The sequence below is a fragment of the Helicoverpa armigera genome, chromosome 8 (assembly GCF_030705265.1).
Source record: "Helicoverpa armigera isolate CAAS_96S chromosome 8, ASM3070526v1, whole genome shotgun sequence".
Taxonomy (NCBI): Eukaryota; Metazoa; Arthropoda; class Insecta; order Lepidoptera; family Noctuidae; genus Helicoverpa; species Helicoverpa armigera.
This window is the reverse complement of record NC_087127.1, coordinates 7,136,554-7,157,493: the sequence shown is the minus strand read 5'-3', so window position 1 is coordinate 7,157,493 and position 20,940 is coordinate 7,136,554. Positions and strand designations below refer to the sequence as shown.

Below are 20,940 nucleotides of genomic sequence, written 5' to 3'. Positions count from 1 at the left end.
TGTGTCTTCATTATCTGTTTCGCGACTCACTAAGTCATTAAGGACCCTTATGAAGTGTTTAACCGTCTGCGTCTGAAAGTCACAGGTAGTGTCTTTGTTCAGCTATCAGGGCTGTTCACTGACTTCTGTAATTGCAGGTATTTTTTGCTGTTTTGAAGAAACAATTGCCTGTACCTCATTCATTTGTGTGAAACAAAATGTATAAGAGAAATCTTTCAAGTAAGGTTACGTAAAGTATTTCAAAGAGAAACTCTCCCCGAGTTTCTCAAGCAGGATTGTATCGTGTTGAAATATTTTTTTTGGGGAAAGCATTGTGCTAAGTTGCGTGCTGTATGGTTTCTCATTCACAATTTTCCGACAAAACAATTCGAAAGATGAAAACGTTCATTGGAAAGCACCTTTCTTCGATCACCCTTTGTAAATTGAAGGTCCACTAAAACGTTAAATATTTTATCGAACAAACATATGTAGGAACTTCGAACGGGATATATTACGTTTGTTATTTAGGGAATATATTGTAAATTAGTATATTACGACTAATTTCCACGATAACAAAACTACTTGCCAAATATGGTCCATTTGTCGCTCCTTTGACTCTACAAGGAGTTCTACTATTTAATTCAGAACAGACGGATATTGAAATACATTAATTAAAACACAAATTGCAATTACGCAGAACTGGTAAAATCTACATGCTTAAATTAAAAAATAACAGCAGCGTTAATGAAAGACTAGTAAGCAATTCATTTACTGAAGCCGCGCCTCTACTAGCGCCTAACGATACGCGGAACAACATCACGACTTGCATTCAACCTCAGTAATTAAAATACGCGTTTAATGATTACACTGATAAATTAATTACATAATAACACGTTAATTACTACCAAAATATTTCTCATTGTCATATCATAGTGGTTGATTACATCAGTATAACGGCTTGTTGGCGTGACGTCACTATAGTGGAGTTTCCTTATGAAAAACAGAGGCTTTGCAATTTTTTCCTGATGCAATCACTATGCCATCCGTATCCATTACCAGCATATCCAATTCAATCGCCTTCACTGTTCAAAGAGAAAATTGGACTAGCAATGAAGAGAAAAGCTGATGAAAGTTTACTTTTTGTGAAATAAATACATTGCATTTTCAGCTTCAATAAAAAAATACGTCAGAACATCGGAGATACATATACCTATGTAGTTTATTAATTACTTAAGGAACGTTGTTTGGCTGATGAAATTCTGTGAAATTGAAATGGATGTTAAAGCCAACAGAAAATACAGGTATGCTATTGTAGTTTAATAGTTTCTTTGAATAGAATGAGGTTCCGAGAATTCTAGGACTATCAAAGCTCTTGCAAAGCAGAAATTGCGAGTGAAACTTTAGACATTTCATTAGAAACAGTGCGTCTTTCATTCACTTTGCAGTCTTGTAGCTGCATAAAATACATAAAACTGCTTGCTTCTTGAGAAATATTTAAAATAAACCATGAACAAGGTGATTTTTGCTTCAAACAAAATAATATAATATTTACACGGTAATTTCCAAGAAATGATGTAAGCAAGTCTGAATTCATGGACATATGTATCAATAAAACAATGAGTAAGGCATTCACACTAGCATGCTTTCAGGGGCAAAATGTTGACACCGAGTCATATCGTACATGCCGTTATTTACGCATATTTTTACAACGGGTGACTAATACGTACTACCTAGTCTTGAACTGTGACACACAAAGAGCTTAGCTTTACGTAATTCAGCTAAGGGAAATTGAATGGTCGTTGGAGTTTGGCATTACGCCCATAATATCACGAATTGACTAACTATGCAGATTTGTAGCAAAACGTATCTAGTTACTTATAGTTTACCAAAATGACTATTGTATTATTCGATGTGGGATATCGGATAACCTAGAATGCTATATTGGAGTATATTTGAACGTGAGCAATTAAAAATCAATAAGCACATATGCATGTGGGTCATCTCGGAAATAGTCGCGTTACGTATCTGCGCAGTAACGTCTGTCTGCTGCGAGCCGATATCGGCCGGGCCGCGGCCGGACCCGGCCACTCTCAACCAGTACATACATATTGCATTGTATAAACACAGCGATTCAAAGCTTTGTTCTTCCGCCCAAAACTTCCTCTACAATAGTTAACAGACCTACATCACGTGTTACTCCGACACGCTTCTCAGGTTAAATGATAAAAGAATTCACAAGGGTACTCCGCTGCTTGAATTTTAAACATTGGATCACTTATTTCGCTCGGCTCAGTCCGTTCCTTAATAATTCAATCACGGATTGGATCCTTACCCTTTTCCCAATGGATATTCATAGACACGATTAACTAGTCCTATAAAAACATTTTGAAGCCAATTTACTCGATGTAATCTAAAGAATGCTTTTAAGGGATAAGAAAGCCGCTTTAATATGAAGTCAATAACATTTTTAGGGTTCCGTAGCCAAAATGGCAAAAACGGAACCCTTATAGTTTCGTCATGTCCGTCTGTCCGTCTGTCCGTCTGTCCGTCTGTCCGTCTGTCCGTCTGTCACAGCCGATTTACTCGGAAACTATAAGTACTACAGTGATGAAATTTGATGGGAATATGTGTTGTATGAACCGCTACAAAAATATGACACTAAATAGTAAAAAAAAGAATTGGGGGTGGGGCCCCCCATACATGTAACTGAGGGATGAAATTTTTTTTTTCGATGTACATACCCGTGTGGGGTATCAATGGAAAGGTCTTTTAAAATGATATAAAGTTTTCTAAAAAACATTTTTCTTAAAGTGAACGGTTTTTGAGATATCAGCTCTCAAAGTCGTAAAAAGTATGTCCCCCTCTATTTTTATAACTACGGGTATAAAATTCTAAAAAATAGAGGTGATGCATGCTAATTAACTCTTTCAACGATTTTTGGTTTGATCAAAGTATCTCTTATAGTTTTTGAGATAGGTTGATTTAACTGTAATTTACGGAACCCTTCGTGCACGAGTCCGACTCGCACTTGGCCGGTTTTTTAAAGAAAATATTGGATTTTTGTGAACAATGGCACTGTTCATTAGCCTGGAGTGAGCGCCAGACGACAGAGCCTGTAGCTGTACGTATTGATAATTCCAATAGCAACGAGGGGCGCAAGCAACACTGACGGCCGCCAAAACAAAAAAGAAACCTTTTGTCACGTTTGCACGAAGCGTACGAATTTTCAGCCTTTGCAGGATATAAGCCGCCATTGTGACGTTTATCCAATAATGAATTTTCATTTAATTAATACTTGAGGCTGCGTTTTAATATATTAAAACTGGTGATTCAAGCATACTTAAATTACGGTTATGCTCTCATAAAACTCAACATTCAAAATAATAACTAGCTCTAAAACGAACAAGAAGCTCTATCGTTAAATAAGTTACTAACATTTACGCCATACCAACGTCATTTTACATTTTCTCCATCCTTATAATGCCAATAAAAATGACTATGAAATATAATTTCCTGAAGAAGTAACCTCTATATAATCCAAGTCAATTACCACTTAAACGATTGAGGCTTCTTCCTAGTTGCGCGACAATATTGATAAATATAACGACCTGGTGGTCATTCGTCTTCGTCAGATGGACAGTCGCCCTTAATGCGTTATCACTAACGACTAAACGCTTTAATGTACTTTAAACTAATTAGTGTCATTTACTAAATTGATATTACGGTTTATTGCAATAAAAATCGATAGCCAAAGCTGCAACGCAAAAAGTTTCGAGGAAAATCGTAATGGTCTTATGGAAATTTAAATTTTCTTCAGCAAAGAGTGCCGAGAACTTGAGAAAATGCATTTTCATTTTTGTCCGGTAAACACAACTAAAACAGGAAAATTATCAGTTTCCTGCTAATTGGGCTAATTATATTATTTTTTCCAGATCAAGTTTACAAATAATTTTATCACGTCTGCCGATAATACTATTTTTGACGATAACGCTGTCTTTTATCTTATATATCTGTGCTTAAAATATATTTCTGAATTTGAACAAGTATATTTAGATATGCAAATGATTTGTAAAATTTTCATGATAATAACATCAACTTCAATATTGGCCAAGCGGTTGTAACGAGTACATTAGCCCAGTTAATATTAAAACAAAGGCTCTTCTTATTGATTATGTCTGTGTCATTATTTGCAAGTACAACATCTACTTTTCCGGGGTTGCGAAACAGACAAGTACATCTTTGTTAAAGTTATTGTTTATTTATGTTGTTATCAGTAGAAAACAGATTTGTTTTTGTTATAATTCTTGATTTAGCGTTATCGTAGAGCGCAGTGCTGACTAATTGCTGTGATTGTGAAGGCTTTCATAATCCTGTGGCGATAAGAGCTCAGCCCTAACGAGTGTACTAAGCGGAACAAAGGCCGGTCCACTAGTCATATATTATCTGGAGACGATGAAAGTCCGTTGGAAAATCAGATTAAGGAGATAAAGATCCGTATTACACAGGTAAAGTCCATAAAATTAATTGGAACATCCGTTTCGTCGATAGCTATTACCTCATCATTGATTTCAGGAAAATCATTCATAAGTCGCGTGAGTTTCATTTCCTAGAGATGTTTTTATTTGATGACTCTTTATGATATAGCGTAGCCATAAAACGTATATGCGATAATACTTATCGGAAATGTTTGTAGAGTAGGGCTACCAGGTACGCACCGAAATTAATTCAGCTAAGTATAGCCACTTGAAAGTTACATCAATGCATAGACTAATGCAAGGCCCTTCAAAGCATCTTGGAAGAATATATAATTAATTTCAAATGTTCTATAAATATACTTGAACGATCGTTTGGCAATGATAAAATTAAGAGATAATTTCTGGCACTAAAAATAACATTGAAAGGATTTAAGGTCATTGAACCTTAGTACACGAATCTATCATCAATTAGCGACTGCAGTTCGCTGACAGCTTAATTTATTTCAGTGTCTGTTATTAAAATTAAACAATACCGTGATTGGTTACCTACTGTGTTGTAACATGTTCTTCTGTAATGTGTATTGCAAAATAATTGGCCCCAAAAAATAATAACCACTTGGTTGAAGATTCATTATCAAATTATATTCATAACATATTTCATGGACTTTGAATAGAAAGACTGAAAGGATATGTTTATCTCAGTTAGTAGATAAGTTTGATGAGCCTTTGTTTGCATATCTACACGAACATCCTCTTCAAGGATTATCTGCTTCTCTGGTTCAAGAACACCAACCTCATTATTATATTTGTTTGTCTCATTCCATGGAATACCCAAGACATTAAGCAAAGTCGCCAAAAATAAAGACATTTACAACTTACAAGTTGTTCGATAAAAACATCTTAACATGGCACTTATGACGTTTCGCGTTTGGGCACTGACCTAATCAGATCGGATCACAATGTCATCATACGTCACTTTTTGCATCATGCTGTATTTCCGTAGCGTGATAATGATTCACGAATCAAAAAGCAACAGCAAAATGATTATGTATAAGAAGTGCTGAATTATAAGAATAGATAAGTAGCTACACTGTTGTTTATTAAAATAATATTCATTGTGCAATATGTGCGTTCAGTATTCGACCTATGTTGACCCTCATTAAAACGATTTGGATTATCCAAAATCATACTCGAGAGAGTAATTTCAGGAACAGGAGCAATAAACTCCTGCACCCCTAATTAGATAAGACTGCTATGCCATATTGATTTACATGGATGACCAAGTTCATAGTATAGGAACAGCAAATAAAGAGGAGCCTTATTAAAGAGGGTTAACAAAAGGAAGTGTAAATCTCACATCTCAACCGGCGCTTAGTTTAGGTCAGTTCAATAAAATGTAGTGGTCGTAGCCGACTCTCCACGACCGGCATACATGTATATTGAACTCTAATTTGAATTTTCAACAGCCGCGGCCATTGCTCCTTGCATGCGTTTACACTATGACGCCCACCTATTTTCAGCTGCGCTACGCTTAATGTTTATTTCACACCAAAGAAAACGTGAATATTACTCTCCTATTAGACCAAAATAATTGCCAATGTGACTTTGGGGATGTGGTGCAAACAAACATGCTCCTCGAACAGTCTAGTCTAGAGGGCAAACTAAATAGGGCGATGATACGCGATTAGGTCAACGCGCCTAAAACGATGTACCGAGATTATCAACAAAAATATTTGTTCTGTATTTATCAAGCTGATCCAAGTTATTTACGATTAGATAAAAATGCGGATCACCAGTAATGAAATACTTATTAATAAATAATAATCATCCATCCATTTATTTTTAGACTACTTAATCATGAAATCGTACACGCTTGTGATTTGATACAAGCACTCAATCCTTTTTCGCACAGTTATCAAAACAATGGTTTCACAGCGGTAGCTACTAATTTTTATGTAACCATTATGACATGAATAGGTACACAACCTATTGACCTACTTTCTTGAGTACTAATACAATGTATATTTGAGCAGATAGTACACGTACATTGGTACACTGTACGACTTGTGCGCTAGGCGCGTGTCGAGAGATGCTTCGGTGCATCTGAAGCCCAGATAACGAGAGATAACAACAAATAGTTCTTACATAACTAATAGTAGAATATACTTGCATGTTTCAACGACACTTAACTGAGCAATCATAGACAACTGTAAGTTAGTGAAACTAGCAGTAAAAGTATGCCATGAAAATGTAGTTGCATAAACTATACATTATGTATGTCGACAACCGAATATTAGGGGTCTGTTTTAAATGTACCTGCATCGTAAAAATAACAAAAACTCGAAGATACGTTGCTCTCAGCTGCTCAGCAGACAAAAATGCGCCGTTCAAATTACGAACGATGAGCAAGTCAACAAGAATTTTGAAGAGTCCCGTTTCAGGTAGAGACACCTTGATTGAGACAGAAAGACTCACTAACCTTTTCGAACGTGATGACCGGCGCCGCCGACCCTATGGTGCCGTCCTTTTTCTTCTCTATCTTGTAGACTACGATGTGATTCTCACGCACGGTGTGAACAATAAATGCCTTCGAGTCTGGACTCCAGGCAACGTGCGACGCATGGTCAAATTCGATGTTCACACGCAACGTTTTGTGTTCCTTCTGGTTTAGATCCCGAATGTCCCATAGGATCACGGAGCCATCTGAGTACAACACCTATCGGTTAATAAACTCTTTCAAAAGTTGTCATAATTTTGCGCACGTCTAGCACACAAAATTCTAAGTAATACAAAATCAATATAGGGTCATAGAACCTCTTTCGGGTTCGACCTTTGGGTTCGCGTCGAAGTCACCCCAAAATACTGTTACGAGAGCGTTAGCGTGTTTTTTTATAAGATTCTATTGTCTGTGAAATTATGATATAAGAAGGTACCTACTGATTGGAATAATATCTGCTAATGTATTGTTTGTGAATATTTCTTGTTCAAGTCAATGTTTAGTGACTGATATTGAGACCTTTGAAAATTACTATGTAATAGAGACCTGTAACAACACAGTTATTGTTATTGTTTTGCGGACAACAAAGCCCTGCTAACAGTAATTTTTATCATTGGCAGAAAATTCGTTTTTATTTCTGTGGGATTTAAGTCAGAATAGAGCCATTGTCAGTATTGTTACTAACATTTGAGTCTAGTGTTCTGTAAGTAAGTTCTGGAACTGAATCTGTGTATTAATTACATCGTGTTATATTGTATATAAAAACTGAAGGTCATGCGGTTAGATAAACATCTTTATATAGACATATTATAATAATTCAGGTTTAACTCGGCTTCCCGCGAGAACTAATTACAAACCATCAATTATTTATGAAGTCGTTCGTTTTTGAATATGATTACGAAGCCAATGAGTATAGCTTGAACAGAAACGTAATATTTAATTGAAACAGAGATGTTCTCGTGCTCAAAATAGTAGGAAGTAAAAGATTAAAATAGTGTTGTTATGTACTATCAAAGTAGGTAAAATGAATTATGCATGCAACAATGAGCGAACCGGTAAAAGGTCAACGGACCACTGGAGATATCGAAACTGAGTCACTGTATCAAGGCCTCGTGATTTCAGGCAGTGCCAGTTTAAGTTCCCTATCGTGCGAAACATTAGGGCAACAATTTCATGGTTAGCGTCAATACCAAATCGCAACTTAGAATGCTTATAACATTTTTTTGATACCACGTTTAGGTATAAAACAGCCTTGGAACAAAAATAAAAATGTCAATTCAGGAAACGTTTCGGTGAAACATTGTAAACACTAATTGAAAAACGTTTTAGGTATAAAAGGCACCTGTCGTTGTGACCTACATCTGAATAGCAGTATAACGTTTCAATCGCTAAATGTTACTCAGTTATAAACTTCTGTGTGTGCCTCAACTGTTTAACAGATGCAATGCAACATCAATGCATATCCTTGTGTCTCTTTTAATAATTCATGGCACGATGTTCCGTCTAGCAATATTCCAGTAATTAAATGATTGAAGATCCTGAACGTTAACCATTGATTCTAAAAATAAAATTAAATTGTAACGCGTTTAACTCTTTTCGTTCATTGGCCTCTCGTAGCATCAAGAACTAGGAAGTCTTTGCAGATAATATAAAAACTAACACATACAATAGTCAATATGATCATGTATGATTGTTACGAACATATAATGTATATTTTGTGTTTATTTTAAATAATCATGACTGTTGGTTTATACATACATAATGAGCCCAGCGATTCTTATCCGAGACAAAAACTCGTCTGTGTCAGTAATACTCGTACCAAATTCAAGGTCCAATGGCATTGTCAGTCTGGTTGAGGCCAGCCACCATCGCGATCCTTTATGTAGGCAGTAGGTGGTAACATTATGTACGACTACATCATTTATGGTACCTATATAGATTTGGTTTAATTATCAAAGCAAGGCGTTCAACTACTTAGTCAATGAATCATAGGGTTAATGATTCATGATTTTAATGAGTTCAGTAGCGTTGAATTTTCTCAAAATTCAATAAAGTTTAAGAGCAGTAAAGTGTAGGTAGTGTGTAGAGTATGTTTGGCTTACAAAGCGCCTATGAATAAAGTATTGCATGGTGAGGTCCACGTAGGCGTGTCGGAGTGTGGTCGGTGACGAAACAACGCCTCATTTTGTGCAAGTATTATTGTGAAAGAGGTACCTATTGACGCGGAGGCGAGTGCGACGACGGGCGCCATGGAGGCCAACACAATGTACTCTCAACTATTATGCATAAGTCACCTCTACATACTTGGGTACATCGTTAAGCCATTGCCTCCTAACATCTCAAGACAAAAACTTTTACACACGAGCAAGAAATAATAAATAATTTACTTGTAACAAAGTATACCTCTGAAGGTTAAGAAAAAGATCAACTATGTATTCACAGAGATACGAAACTTGAATAATAACTGTATATAAAAATATTCACACAAGCTACTAGATACTGTAATAAACTCATAGTTTCTTCGAATGCAATAGTAAACAGGCGTTTATCGAGTTTTCGTACAAAAATTACGACAGAGCGCTGTAACAATCAGACAACACGATACGATACGGAGGTTACACAAACGTCAGCGATAGCAACATGTGAGTATCTTGCGATTGTGCAGATATCATTATCGGTATCACGGATTCATCGTAGTGTACAATACTTACGTTTCGAGAGATCTATTTTGGGCCGTTTCATTCGATCCGGTGCTGACGTGGCTCGCCTGTCGTCTGCTCTCTTTCGTGGAAATGTGCCTCGCTCGCCGATAACCAACGCGTCATTCATGTTTTTTGTTGATACTAAGAGTCACATCACAAACTATGCTATCATTCATAACAAACCGGCTGTTATTGTGTTTATTTTAAATATTTGACATCATATTGTAATATCTCGATCGACAGATAAAGAGAGTGTCGGATGTATTGTTCAGAAATCCTAAAGCATATTTAATTGTTACACATAGATTAGATAATACGTTTAACGTTAAACATCTATTAAGAGTAGGTTTCGCTATCTATCAAGGAAATCATAAATGTAATGGAATATGTCCTCAATGATTAGCAATGATTAGGTGGCCCTGTTTGATTGGCACTATTTGTTTATTTAGCAAACACAATTGTAACACATGGTATTTGATCCACTTTGTTGATGTGTTCTTTTTGTGAATTGAATATAAACGTTTTTGGGCGACACGAAACGTAAACACAGCGCTCAAACAGACGACCGGACGAGAGGCCGTTGCTCTTTCTTAGCTGATATACGCAGTATCTTAAGTATTTTACATGTTTTCAATATTCCGTACGATGGCCTAAACAGGTAAACATAAAGAGATGAACTACATAATTCAAAACAACTAAGAGAAAACATGGCTCATCAATAGATTGAAAACAAACTATTGTTTTATTAATTTCTTAAAGAATCGGACAGTCCCAGTGGAAGACATTAGGATCGCATGACATACCAGTTTCATCATTTATTTATGTAAGAGTATTATGTAAACTGGCTTTGAGTGCACGGTCATTCAATTATATCTGATTAAATAAGCGTCTCTTTATAGTGAAACTAGAGCATTATACATTTTGTCTCGACGAGCTACCATTAACCATATTAATATACTTATTATGATTAATACTCGTGTGCATCATATAGGTCAGGCGATCATTTAAAAAGCTTTTACCGGGAAGCCACATCGATGCGCGCTGACTCAGTTCATGAGAACAACAAAAAATATGCTGACGCTTAGGCTTAGTCATTAGGAAAATTACATCATTATTGTGATCAAATATTGATAACAATCGGATATAAAACAATCTTAAGGAAGTTTCGTATAAGAATCATAAGTTTCCTCAGAAACTTTGAGACTGCGCACGTGTGATTTTCCCGTAGTGTTTCCGTTACCCTTCATTCATGAATCATTAGTGTATTGGTATTATCTCGCAATCTGGGAATCCCTTACGTCAGAAGAATATTGTAGCATGCTCTATGTTATATATGAGTATCGCATATTATTCTGATTTATTTTAATGAATTTAATACATATCTAGCTCTAGCTAAGCGAGGGAAAAACTTCCAGTTGCATACTCAAACTAGCGCTGGTTACGTAGCAGAGAAACCTAACATAGTGAAAGTTTTTATGGCTCTACCTACAGTGACACACAAAACACTACCACAATTTAATCTAACGGATTATTAATGTTGAATACGAAACGGTGTCACAGTTAATTTTGATCTGATATTTTGAATATTATGTTTAGCTTAAATTCATTGTAACTGATCAATAAGAGAAGCTCTTTTAGAAATTGTTACATACCCCTTTTCTTGTGTGTATTTAGGAACAGGTTAAAACAAACAAAGTTTTTAAGAAAAAATATCACGTTTATTGCTGTAATTGCAATTCGAAGGCACATACTGTTACAGTACGCGCAGCTCCGTCAACGTGACGAATTTGTCACTTAAAAATTGTCAGTCCTCAATCATTATTTCTTGTCCATAGAACAGTCGTCTTAAACTTAACTCAGTATTTAGGCGGCACTAATTAACGGATCATACGGCTGCAGCATGGGTAGTTGGTTCGAAATACGTGTACGGTTTGCTCTCTCTTCGTGAACTTTGAGAAGTACTAGATCCATAGCGGCTCGGGCGTCTTCGAGAGGCGAGTGGCCAGCGCTCCCGCGCTGAACGATGCGTCCCAGCAGCTCCTCGGAGAGGGCCCGCAGCGAGCGGCGCATGGGGAAGCCTCGCGCGTGAGGGTACAGCGCGCAGGTGTCCACCACGGCGCCGTGCAGCAGCTTCAGTGCACGCAGGTCATTGTCCAGGGCATGTCCGATTAGGATCGTGTCTGTGCCCACGAATCCAAGTATATCATTTTGTACATCTCGCAGCGTCTTAGTCGCGCGCGCCAAGTCGCGCGGCCTGATGCCCGAGAAACGAGTGTTGTGATCAACTACAGGTGAGCTCGGTTTCACTAGTGATTTGTATACAAGTCGGCCATCAGCGGCGATGACCGCAATACTAGCTAATTCCAGGCCTGCCGTTGTGTAACACATCTCTGTATCGATGGCGTATACACCACCGCGAGGCGAACGGGCCCGCACATAACCTTCGAGAGGCCCATTCATGCCTGGTCGAGTGCCGCTCCATACATGGAAACGAGCTGAGCTGCATCCTCTGACACCCAATGGTGACTTGCAGCATGTGTAACGGCAATCACCACTCACACGTCCCCAATGATAGAGACACGGTTCATCCTTCAGATATTCACCTTCGCGAGTCATTCGAAACATTTTATCACAACGTACACACAAATGTTCCACTGTATCCGCTTCTTCATCACTGTCGGAGCGCGGAGTCGAACCCAGCGACCCGCGGCCGCTGTCGCCCTGCGAGCCGGGCACAAACTCGGGCGCGTTAACGTCCCACGTCGTTGCTGGTAGAGGTCGGGGTCGAGGCGGTGGATTGATATACACAACCGCTTTCGACGAGTTCGGATCAATCTCAAGCGGATACCCCAGCGTCCACATGCGCTTGGGTGACAGAAGATGCGGTCGGAGTGCTTCTACCAGTTCTTCAGTGGAGATTCTCGACGGCGTCGACGGCGTCGGCGGCGCGGACGGGGGGCGGCGTCGATCACGCGGCTTGCGCCGGCGTGCTGCAGCGCTGGCAGAGTCCACCGTCGCGAGGGTCTCTTCATAAAACCAATCGTGCAATTGAATACAAAAATGCATGTTTGTTGACTGGCTTGTGTACACATAGAGTCGAGATAGCGAGCGCGGAGCTGGAGGCAGAGATACGTGCTATCGCGCGCGCGGGCGCTGTACTAATGGCGCGATGGTGGGGCAGCCTACGCTTTATACGTTACGTAGGTAGCGCGCGTTCGTTAACGGGACACGCCAATCGACCGGCCTATTCTCATTTTTCTAAACAATAAAAAGCTTGATATTTGTAAATAAGCGAAATGTGAGATTTTATAATCGCGGCGTAACGATCAAAACGCTCACGGTGACATTAGCAGGACTACTTCTAATCCTAAGTGTTATCGAGAAAGTCCCGCACGCTTTGTTTACACAGATCAGCTGATATTCCACGTGGTGTTTACGGACTACCGATATAAATAAAAACGACACCATGTGGCATTTTTTAAGGGGAATATTATTCAGGAGTATATTAAGAAAGTGTTCCTAAGGATTTATTTAAATAATTTTATTATAAATGCCAATATGCATTAAATTAACTAATGGTGCTTTAATGACTGACATTTACGGTAAATATTATGCTTTCTAGTGAAATCATTAAGCCAGCTGATGGCAATTTGTAAGTATATAGTTACGTACCAAGAAGTTAATTGTAAGTGATGGGAGTACGGGCGGTAGCGGAAGGAAGGACGGCCGTTGCCCTTCCCTGACTCCGCTGTGTATAAGAAAATCGTATTTAAAATTAACTCTCTGTTTGTCTCAGGGTTTATTTATACGCTGAAGGGCTCCATAATGTAGATTAAAGTCTGTATGTAAAGTCTGACTTCTTTGTTTAATTTAATTCATGGCTCAGTCTGCGATGAGTCAGTTGAGGATGGAATTCATGTTAATTTTAGGAATATATGCATACGTGACCAATAACAGATAGTAAGTCTGCGCAAGAAAACCATAAGTAGGCTACCTAGAACTTGAACATTATAATAAATACTTTCACACAAAGACAGAAATGCATTATCAGCAATATCAGAATTTACTTTTAATTAAGTTATCTTCATCATTTGAACTAATTAGGTATCTATAGATCTGTTTGTACACAAAAATCGTTAATTGTTTTTGTTGATAAACAATCGCTCCAGTAAGTTATTTTAATTCGGATCAATAATCTGTAATGAACTTCACTATCAAGCGCATGTGCGCACGAAGGATACGGTATATAATCGCAATAATATGTCTGTCTGTCTGTCGGTGCGTACATCGGGCGGTTGGTGCGACTAGTAGCGTCGTGTATACGTAGACATAGCACGAATGTGTGAGCATGTGTTGAGCAGTTGTTTGTATACAGAAACGCGTGTGGGCGCGCCGCGCCTGGTCGCTGACACCGGCGATAACCTTCGATGTCAAACGCGCATCGACTCGCCGAACGGTACCGTACACGACACTCAGATTGGCCCGTGCCATTACTTTGTTTCAACTGATATGCTGTAGCAACTATACTGACCCACTGTTCAGCTGAAACTATTATGTTTCCACATATATTTTTTTTCTGTGAAGGGAGATTATAATACGTCTGATGGCGCAAACACTGAATAAGACGTGGAAAAACTGTGAATCAGTAGGGAGTCTCCGAGAAATGGAACCGGACCAGACACCGGATTGTAATTGTGGGACAGCTATATAGCCTGCACGGTAAATTCCTTGAAGAGCTTTATACAGGGCAGACAGCAATAAAGTAAAAATCATTAAAGTGACTCAAATGACATTCAGGTGTATAAACAAAACCTCTTGCAATTAATGAGAAAATGCAAAACATATTAAATCCACTTAATCCAATATTTATTGTCTGCTAATATGTGCAAATTAAATATTATGAAGGGTATTCGCTGTCTTGAGCTTCGTTTCTAGTGGATTACCTACTTTGGAAAAAGTGGGACAGCCTACTCTGATGTATGAAATGAAGCTCATTTTGTGGGTGTGTGCGTTGGTAATATGCAAATTGAAGCGATTATGTACGAGGAGTTGTAACTCCACATTTTTTAGGAAGAGACACGTTTCCTATATGCTCACAACTTACAAGGAAAAATAGGCAAAACAATTGGGCTTAAATAATTTGTAAACGATAAACGATTAGATAATGCGAATTGCAGAATATTTGTTTATCGTTATTTAATAGAAGCGCGTATTTAATGATTTAACGATGCGTTTCAAATGCTCTCGTTGAACTCGAAGATAAACGTGTTTATGTTACGTGTGAACGCTGCCACCGTTCATTAGACAAACCGGGACTGAAGGTATTCCCTCTCCCTAGACGCTGGCGCACTACTCGCGTCACATCTGGATTTACTTCTACACTACTATAAAATCCGTTATAAGAGAACTGTACACACGGCATAAGTGGTCGTCTACGAGTTCTACGACGCCAATAATAAACGTAAACGCCTACTTTTGTTGTTCTACTCGCGATCGCGGTCAGTGGGCCACGGCAAACGATGAGTATTACCGGAACTTAAATTTCAGTTACTTATGTTGAGTTCCAAAGACCTTGACAGTAAAATCATATATGTGATTATACACACAGCCTTTACGTATTAAGTCATACAAGCAATTTAAATATTGCCGACAGTTTGTGACCATATTGAGAAATGATTGCATGAATCAAGAAACTTCGCCATCGATGTCCCAGAATCAGAAATACATAAATGGGTTAAACATTTTGAAATTTCTTCCCACATTTATTGCTGGTGGCAATCCTGATACAATGATAGCAGAAGCAGATATCGATTTCGCTGAATCAAGATACCATTTCGCCAGCATGATTTTGTCGTACGAGGACAGCGTCTTTCAAAGTTTTTGCTCAGCTCAGAAATAAAAAAATACTCGTAATCAAAAACCTGTTACATCATAACCAGTTTACGAATACGATGCATGGTACGAATCAATTTGCAATAATAATACTGTAATGTATACAAAAGTCATAAAAATCGCTAATTAAATTAATACAGTTTAATGTCACGTGAATGCATTGTCTAAAGCACCTAATGTTCTCATTGTTGTTCCAAACTAACTGTGATTATCAGGTGTGTGTGTGGGTCACAGAGTAACAACAAAGCTACAGCGAGCTGATAACATCACAGCACAATGTTTTGGTGAAAGTTGTACATCATCGGCAGCTGACCACTGTCACGCAACTGCAAGTGGGTCAAGGAGCTTGCGTAGCCACTGTGACTAAGCCAAGCGTATGAATGGCAAGCGGTTTTAAGCCATATGAATAAGCTATCGATATTACATTCGCTGAATTCAGTAAATATTCGAGGAAATGACTAATAGGAAATTATACGTGACAACGAAATTACTATATAAGAACGATGATGCAAAGACGACAATAACATCGTAATCGTACATCCACTAATGTAAACAAAAGACAACCGTTAAAATTCGCATTCGACTAGCCAATAAACTACAGACAAGTGGAAATGATTTTCCTAAGCAGGTAAAATAAATGATATGAAAACGATTCGCATAAAATTATAAGATAGGCGATGCAAAATAGCTACGCCGTTTAAAAACATCAACATAGCTAAGTTGTCACTAACATGGACTATTGAAATAACGGTCGATTGAAGAAGCCCAAACTAGTCTGCCTCAAACCGGAAAAATAACGTTTTCGGGGCACGTCCACCTACAGCGTTGACACCGTGGTTCACATACTACCTTAAACGAGACACGAATGTAATGATACATCTGCTGTACCGTCTTGTCAAAACAACATTATATCTGCAATATTATGCCAGTCATCAATTATGGTTCAAATATCATAATAAACAAGTCAATTTAAAACACAGCATCTTTTGTATGAAGTATGTTTTAAACATTACAAGATTCATTTCAAAGTCCATAGGTTAAAGACGTGATGACTGACGATACAAACGGCAAAGTCGAAGTGTTTGTCCAACGATTGTGTGTTCAGCGTTACCTTCATATTCCACCTACATAACGTACAGACAGGCTCTTAGTAATTATCATGCAATGCTTTTTATACTCATCAAAGTCAAAGATAAATGGGAATAAATTGTAGTTTGAAAATTCATGGACAACGGATAATGATCGCGTCGATAACTATTGAAAACGTTCACAGAATAGAATGTATCGATTACTGTTTGCCTATGTATGATTGCCGTTTATGTAGTAGATACAATGCTTTGATATGAGAAATGATGATCATGTTGAGAGGAAGGTCTCGAGTTTGAGAAAAAGGGAAGACCAAAGAAATAATTGCGTATAAGACAATATGCCTGGAAAGATTGGCGCTGGTAAGATGACAACAGGCAAATAAATATGCAAGGGGAAGACGAGCTAGGCCGACTTCAAATAAAATTTGGATAAGAACAACAAGGATGACGATAAGAATGTAGTCGAAGTGTAGAACGTTAAATAGCATTACCTTTTATATGAACTCTGTTGGTGCATATGTGCATAGATGCCCATGATTCATGTAAGATTTTAGATCGTTTCTAAGAATGAGATTTTGGTTTCAAGAAGACAATGCGTAGGATTACTAAGCCCACACACGTATGAAAACAACTGACTTCGTACTGATAACAATTTTATTTGGGTGCTATAAATTGAAAATGAACAAATCATTTATATGGAAATGAAATTAGTCATGTCGTAGCATTTCTAATGATTGACGATTCGGTCCTAACGGCACAACAAAATACAATTTCATCAGAGTCGAATTATGTTTTAATCTTATTTAAGAAAATTATTAATATGTAGTGCATTGAAGTCATGTGCCAGACAGTGACCCGTCTGAAACTACTCGATAGTAGGAAACAGTTTCCTACATTGACCGCTTATCTTTATTTTACTGCGCAGTTGTAGGAACTGCCACTTGCATATCACCAATGTTTATTTTTATTACTTCACTCTTAATTGTGTTAATCATACTTCCCTAAATACCTACTGAAGTTGATAATACTATACGACCTAGTTAAATAAAATCTACATGTTTAAATGTTAATAAAGTTGTTCGATTCATGAACAGGTCAAATAATAGCAAGATTTGGGAAACCAGCGGGGGAGTGATCGTGACGCCCGCGCCGTTTCATTGAGAAAATTTACGAAATGGGTTTTATTATAGATTGATCAATTTGTCGTGGGATGTTTTCTTATTTTAGCAGTGATCAATAAAATTTCAAGGTGGAGGACAAACGAGGCGGCGACACGCGCCATCGGATTGACCGAGTCGGGGCGGAGTCCTCGGTGGCTCGGTGCCAATGTACGACGCGATTCTAACGTGCGTCACACTACGTAAAGATCAGATAAGTTCATAGTGTGATCATGATAATTCATATACTGTTTTGTTTTGATGAATAGTCTAGCATGATCTTTCTTCAAATAGAATTGATAAGACTCATGCATACAATAATGATAGCTCCAAGTCCAAATCATTAGTTATTTTTACAGCTTGTATACAATTGCTCATGTTGGTGGTAGACGAATCTGATAATAATAGTTTCCTTACATTAAGGCCTCCATGAAGCCCATGGCCTCCACAGAGTGATAGTTACTGGTTGAATGTATTTCCACGTAGCTTTTTCTCCTCTAAAAAAGGCTCGATTTTAAGTAGCAAAAAGGCTCTAATCGTTTTTTTGTATACCAAAAAATGTCTCTCCTTTAGTTCATTTAATGAAGTTTATACAATTGATTTGGCACAGTTCAGTAAGTTCCTGCTAACTATCACTTAATGTTAAGGTATCTTTTCAACTAATTGGTTATAGGTACTCTACTAGGTACCAATCAATGAAAAAGCCTTTAAAATCTGTATTAGGGTCTACTATCAGATTGGCAGTGAGGATCAGTGTGTTGATCGAGGCAGAATAGAAAGATGTGCAAAATTGTAACTCGCACTTAAGTAACGCGAAGAGCTGTCTTTTCGTAAGTATTTGGATTCAGTGGTGTCTGTCTTTGTCTGCAGGAAGTGATGTGACGGCTGCTGAAGCAACCATTATTGCTACTATTATTTGAGTCAAAACGTATAATGAAATGTAACAGCTCTATGTTCACGTTATACGTGCAGCTATTCGTTTGATAACAGGTTATTTAAGCAAATGTGTAACTGCGGTCGGTGATTTTATGCTAGATGGCCTGCGAAGTAAACGTATGGCGGTCATCGGCCTTGTTAGTCCATGAGCGGTGTTGTCGTCATATGCAAATTGCTTTGCGCTAATTTACAGAAGAGTACAATGCCATCCACTTAATCATCACGATCGACGTGCAATATAAAACCCTCACGCATAGGTAAGTAATAAATAAGCGTTTTTATAAAATACCATAAATTCCGATCAGAGGAGTGCCTGAAATTCTGTGCGGTATATATTTTTTGTTGCAGTACAGGAATATTGTAATAAAGGCCTCTGTGTATGGCGACGGCTATAGTAGCTCAACAAAAACTAAATATTCATAACACTTGACTCTTGTGGCACCAACACAATACATACTTCAGTTAAGTTCCACAAATAGAAGTATTCGTAATGTTTCTAAACCAAACTGAATTTAGGCCACATTTGAATCTACAATAAATTGTTGCCAAGAACAACATTAAGTACTTGATTTAGTTTCATGTCCGAATGGGTACAGGTCGTCAAGTAATCCGGTCAAACACTACACTAGAGCTCAATTGATAAATTGTTGAGTGCCATAATTGAGCCGTAGTTACTACCTACTTGTCGCCTTTTTGTCGCTAAGTATAAGTCAGAAGAAAAAAAATGTGACCAAAAAAATGTGTAGGAGGAAAAACTGTAGGTAGTTTATTATATAATGTTCTGCTGTAAAACCTTCAAACTTATAACTTGTTCCTCATTTTCAGACTTATAGGTCGTAAATGAGTAATGCAGTTGTGATGGCCATGTGCGAAGAGAAGCCAATGGCCGGGTTGAGGGATATCGTGAGTAGGTTTTATAGCACTTCTTTTATGCGCTACAGCCACTAAATATGCATTAATACTGTCTGGTCACAGATCAACTGAAGTGATAAAAATAAATTGAAAGACATAAACTGTGTGAGCTTTTGACTGTTATTTGTAAATTAAACTCTCATAATCTACCTACCTAATGAACTAAAAATTAAGAATAAACTAGAACGCCTTATGGTGATTAGTATTTAAATTCAATTTCATTGTTATTAAATTAATTCGTCGCCAATTGTTTAGACTATTAACAATTGTTTCGTGACTACAAAACCAGTCGTTTAAATTAGTGTTTCCCGGAAAGTAGAATAGCCACATTAATTCCAAGTTTACAACTAACGTAAATGTGCTCTGAACTTACATGAACTTACTCAGATGACTCATGGTTGTTAAAAAGACAATACTAAGCTGAAATAGAAAATTATTGCGGTCAAATTCTTTATTATAACAGTTATCTTCATGTACAGTATTCTTGCACTTGGAATTTAGTCCTTATTACAATTTGATATTCACAGGAATGGTAAATGATATCTTATCTTTAAATTGAAAAGTGAGTCGATGTATAGTAGACACGGACCACGTCTATAAATATGGCGATCGATGACAACGGTGGTAGGAGTCGTGGCTGTTCCAACTGACCTTACACGACTGTATTGTACACCTAGTGAAATATTAACTAGGAAAACGCATTCAATATTCTAACAAATTACACAAGAAACCTTCCCAATAATTGGAAGTGTAATTATGTGCACAATACACAGTTACATTTTATTCGATAAAAATGTAATTATGCAAGGAAAATGTATAAATTACTGTACAGTTGTATACTTGCAACCACTAATGAGGTTCTAATCAAATGCATATATGTTGAGGCAGTTCGTAAGGTCTCATGTATTGAAACTACATGATTACACATCGCCGTAGAAGGAACAGCCGGAACCTGATCTCAGAGCTTAATAGCGTAGACTCAATTATCAGCGAGACGAGCTACTAACGTTCACATGGAGTACATCGTTACATTACGAGAAGGATGTGTGACCGAAATAATATTGTGCTTCTGACGTCAGCTCCTACACATTAGCTTCGCGGGATATTTTGCCGTAGAATCCGTTTTACCTCAACGTATCGAAGGAATTACCGGATCTCAAAACAAGGAAAATTGCAAAACGGTTCTATGATATAATAACATACGTCATAACTCCGCGAGCAGATGATTAAGAAACTACACACAAGTTTACGCTTTACGCTCATTAACAGGCGGATTATGTGCATACCTGCTTCGTACAAATT

At 37.7% G+C, this 20,940-nt stretch overlaps 1 protein-coding gene across 2 annotated transcripts in view; it reads right to left on the bottom strand.

Moving 5' to 3' along the window:
• LOC110375907 (transducin beta-like protein 2) overlaps nucleotides 1-20,940 on the bottom strand; it is a 49,492-nt gene that overhangs the window by 9,655 nt on the left and 18,897 nt on the right. The window contains exon 3 of one of the 2 annotated variants that reach the window (XM_021334199.3): nucleotides 6,934-7,157. In XM_021334199.3, coding sequence (XP_021189874.3) covers nucleotides 6,934-7,157 — 224 coding nt within the window. Of the gene's footprint in view, nucleotides 1-6,933; nucleotides 7,158-11,349; nucleotides 12,680-20,940 lie in introns of those variants that run through there. The other variant, XM_021334198.3, reaches the window with a different exon arrangement.